At 43.1% G+C, this 4221-nt stretch overlaps 1 protein-coding gene across 1 annotated transcript; it reads left to right on the top strand.

The window, feature by feature from the left end:
* The first annotated feature begins 1415 nt into the window (after positions 1–1415).
* On the top strand, positions 1416–4013 carry LOC114727903 (uncharacterized). The gene is made up of 5 exons (XM_028914686.1): positions 1416–1793; positions 1904–2221; positions 2320–2641; positions 2937–3062; positions 3437–4013. Exons 1-5 carry the CDS (start codon positions 1470–1472, stop codon positions 3550–3552), a joined length of 1206 nt encoding a protein of 401 aa, XP_028770519.1. The 5' UTR covers positions 1416–1469; the 3' UTR covers positions 3553–4013.
* Positions 4014–4221: the final 208 nt, after the last annotated feature.

The raw sequence follows: 4221 nt of genomic DNA, 5'->3' as shown, positions 1-4221 counted from the left end.
TGGAAAACCAATCCTATAGTAATAAGCGTAATCCATGCGCTACGGATTTATTCCTGGTCACACGAGCGCTTACCACTTCTTCTTCTTCTTCTTCTGCTCGTTGTCCAAATTTCTCCCTCGTTAAGATTTTTCATTAAAAAATACAATTCCACGTGTCAAATTCTTATATATTTACACACGCGTAGAAGGAAATGAACATTTGTGAGAATAAATGGATTTGACTAAGATAGGTTAGACAGTTGAATGTCCTTTAAAATCAAGGCCCACGAGTTTTTGGCTTTTTCTTTATGGTTTTAAAAGGGGTTTAAAATTTAAATGTTATTGTTGTGTGTTGGTGAGGGACTTATTAGGGGGGTTAGGGAAGGGACATTTAGAGTCTAAAAACGGAGAAAAGGCGGAAATAGGTGACAAAAACAAGTCAAAAGAGAAGTGCAGGCTTGGGCATTTAGGCAAATATGAAAACTTACAAGCAAAGGATGCCTTAGCCAATGTGTTTTCATTCCTTTTCTTTTTTAATTTATCAAATATATATATATTTTAATTGCTAATGGGGTCGTGGGCGTAATGCCAAATGGAGTACGTGTAAAAACAAATGCCAAATGGCAGTCCGACTTCACCGCCGCGTTTTCTTTTCTATATTTTCCTCCCAAAAAAAGAGAGTACAATGTCTTTTTATATTACTAAATATAAAATGAAAAAGTCATATTTTTCTGCCGGTAACCCAGAACTAAGATTCAAATTTCAATCAGAGGGCGAGTATGATTTTCTATTTTTTGAAATATTGGGAAATATGAATAATGAATAAGAAGGATAGAGAGAGAATCAGAAAATGGAGGGAGAGGGGAAGTGGGGGCCCACGGGGAGTGTATAGTGGTTAGTGGGGGGACGCCTCAACCGCTAAAAGCGAAGGGAGAGGAGAAGGGGGGCAGGGCACCAAAACAACGCCTCTCCCACTCACGTCGTGCCCAGCATACACACATACATGCTTCGCTCGTTTCATTTCGGGATTTAAATTAATTAATTTCAAATTTAAAAATAATACTGGGGAGTGGGAGCAACTGGCAATCAATCATCTTCACACCTCGCACATGTGAGATGCACCTCCCTTCTCTTTCTTGCCTTTGTCCGCTTTGGAAACCCTAATTTTGCCCCCCCGTCCCCTCCCCTCCCCTTTTGCATGTCTTGCGCGTGTCTCCACCTTCCTCTTCGCCATAAAAAGCCTCAATTTAATCCTCCTTCCTCACCCCTCTCTCTCTCTACCGTCTTTTGCTTTTTTGATTTCCCTGGGACCCAGACACCCTGCATATCCAGGTGTATAACCGGCTGGGCACTCCCCCCCACCCCCTTCTTCACTATTAAATCTCAGCGAAGCAGCAAAGCCCTCCGTTCATAGTCCAAATCTCTGATACTTTCTGCCCCTGCTTTCTCCTCGCTGTCTTCCCCCTCCTCCCCCCACCACGCCCAAAGGAATGGCTGAGAATTTGGATGACGGTGAGTTCTGGCTTCCTCCGCAGTTCCTTGACGACGACGTTTTCCTGGAGGACACCACCGGCGGTCTCAAGCTCAACTCCAATGCCCTGCTTCGTGCTGTTTCCCCCAAGGATCTCTTCTTCCCTTCCGAGTTTCCTTATGACTTCGAATCCTGTGGCGCTTCTTCTGATCTCAGTTCTCCGGTTGAGTCCGTGGTCGGTTCTAGTGAAACAGAGAGTGACGAGGAAGAGCGCGTGCCTGACCTCACCCGTCGGATGGCTCGCACCGCTCTTGAAGTTGATTCTACTTCTGACAAACCCAAGGTTCTCATTATTACTGTCATTTTTTTGGTGGATGTTCATTTGGCGCTTTTTCCCCCGACTCTTCGATTTTCCCCCCTGCTTTCTTAACTATTGAGTGCGACTAATGGCAGGAAATGTTCGTCTCTGGTTCGCCGCAGTCCACCCTCTGGGCCTTTGGAAGTGGGTGTGGATGCCGGAAAGGTTCGAGCAACGGTAGCCCCAATAGTGCTGGGAAGGTGTCGTCTCCGACTGCGACATGGGATCTACTGCACGCAGCCGCAGGGGAAGTTGAGAAGATGAAGCTGGGCGACGAAGTGTTTGCCTACAATCATAACCAACGCCCCTTGGGTGCCTATCCGTTGAATCTCCCTGTCAGTAACTCAAACCCTCCTGAGTTTAAATTGGTCACCCATCGCCCGCTTTCTCACCAGCAATTGCAGATCCTTCGAGTAAGTTACCTGCTTATGCTTGGGTTCATTTGTTTTTCCAACTATCACACGAGTCCTTTAATCTATTTTAACTCGAGCGTTGTTATTTCCTGTCTCAGTTTCAGATGCTGAGGGAGCAACAGATGGCGAAGTTGCGGAATTCCTCTTTTGGTCTCTACCAACAGAGACGAAGTAACCTAATAGCCCCAGTCTGTGGAGGGAATAGTGAAATTTCTGGTCCCAGAAGCGCTTGCCCTGTGAGTTTCTCTTCACCTGCCTGGCCTCAACAGGCCAAGTTCCCGGCTCAGACTCAGCAATTTGGATCCGGAATGAGAGCTGTCTTCCTCGAGAACCCTTCTGGTAAAAAAAGGGAGTGTACTGGAACAGGGGTTTTCTTGCCTCGTCGTGTTGACAACCCATCTGAATCAAAGAGGAAGCCAGGTAGAGAATAGGGACACTTTTCTTCTCTGTTCGGCGATTTTCTTGAGTAGGCATGCATATTTAGTTGGATTTAGGTCGGTCGTTGACATTTTTACTAGGACGAGCTTGTTCGATTTAAATCGTTTTCGCGTATAAATGTTTGCTGCTGGTTCGGCATGGAATTTGTGGGGATTTATTGCTGTTTCTTGAAATTTCTCATGGTTCTTGTTGTTTCAATAAATGCTCCTAGGTAAGGTCATTATTAATCTATTTCTGAATCGGAATTTAATGAGCTATTGCCTTTTCCCGTTTGCAGCATGTTCAACTGTGCTGGTGCCTGATAGAGTGGCGCAGGCCCTAAACCTAAACCTGGACAAAATGAGCGGCCAGCCTCAACGTCAAGAACCCCCTCGATTTAATGTGGCGCCTAACATGGACAGTGGTACGCAAAGTTAGTTAATGACAATTTGCAACTGTAATTTATTTTCGCATGCCGTCTTTTTGGGTTTGGACATAAAAATTTCTAGGAGAAATTTATTATAGTATTTTGCAATATCTCATTTCCGTAGTAATTTTTTGTTTCCGTATGCCCTGGAGTTTCTCCTTGTTTTGATTTAGCGAGGAGAAACTCAAGTCATAAAAGTAATAGTCGTATCGCCAGTTAGACCAATTGTTTGTGTATGAAATTGGGACTAATGATTTTTTTGCCCGGTGAAGTTATTCTTGTATTCATCAAACATCAATTTTTGAAGATTATAAGCGATTTATTTATTATCATGTGGCCTTATTGAGCCGTGTGAATCTTTGATTGTGCAGAAGCAGCTTTTCCCAAGCTTCAGAGAAATCCGGGACTTCACCACCAGAAACGCAGCTTGCGGCCGCAACCTCCGCTGAACCATGACCTGCGGCTACCACAAGAGTGGACCTACTGATTATCCAAGTGCTTCTTGTTGGATGCTTTGGTTTTTTGTCTTCAGAGCTACTATAGGAATAGGGTAGGAATTCGATTCGGGGAATAGTAAAGTTAGTTTTTCTGTAGCTTTCAAAAGGAATAGTGTTACAAGATGAAACAGGTTTTGTTTGGAATGAAAGAAAGAAAGGGGGGAAAAAAAAGAAAAAGAGATGAAAGCGATATATATGATGTAGGAGTGGCAAAAGATAGTGGCATTATTAAGGCATTATTAGGTAGAAAATAATGCTCAGGGAGAATGAAGAACTGCTAATACAGCAGAATATTACTAGCAGTAGAAAATAAGAAAGGGTTGGACCGAATTTGCAGGGCAGAAAATGAAATATGAATGAAATCTGATTCCAATCTGCAATCTCTGTTTGTTAACCCGACATTGCTATAATAATAGTAATAGAAGGAATAGTAACATGTCTTCTCTGCTTCTACAATCTGTGCATATCACTGTATCTTCTTTATTATCCGTTTGACTTGGAAATTGGATGATTCTTGATTTATTGGTATTGGAGAAATGGGTGGCAATAATGGAATTAAGTGTGAGAGTTTGACGATTCTAGATGTTTTCAATATTGGTGAAGGTGCATGGTGCCTGCTTTTATAAATGCAAGGTATAAAGCAAATAACTTTTGCTTTG

The sequence above is a fragment of the Neltuma alba genome, unplaced genomic scaffold (assembly GCF_004799145.2).
Source record: "Neltuma alba isolate B1F8T4 unplaced genomic scaffold, ASM479914v2 tig00012515_pilon, whole genome shotgun sequence".
In the NCBI taxonomy this organism is placed as follows: Eukaryota; Viridiplantae; Streptophyta; class Magnoliopsida; order Fabales; family Fabaceae; genus Neltuma; species Neltuma alba.
Note: the sequence above shows the minus strand (reverse complement) of the source record. Positions and strands in the feature narration are given on the sequence as shown.

Bases quoted from the DNA above. Each gene is read 5' to 3' on its own strand.
- LOC114727903 (XM_028914686.1), top strand. From the start codon at position 1,470: ATGGCTGAGAATTTGGATGACGGTGAGTTCTGGCTTCCTCCGCAGTTC. The intron at 2,642-2,936 runs GTAGAGAATAGG...TCCCGTTTGCAG, and splicing joins TGAATCAAAGAGGAAGCCAG to CATGTTCAACTGTGCTGGTG. The intron at 3,063-3,436 runs GTACGCAAAGTT...TTGATTGTGCAG, and splicing joins GGCGCCTAACATGGACAGTG to AAGCAGCTTTTCCCAAGCTT.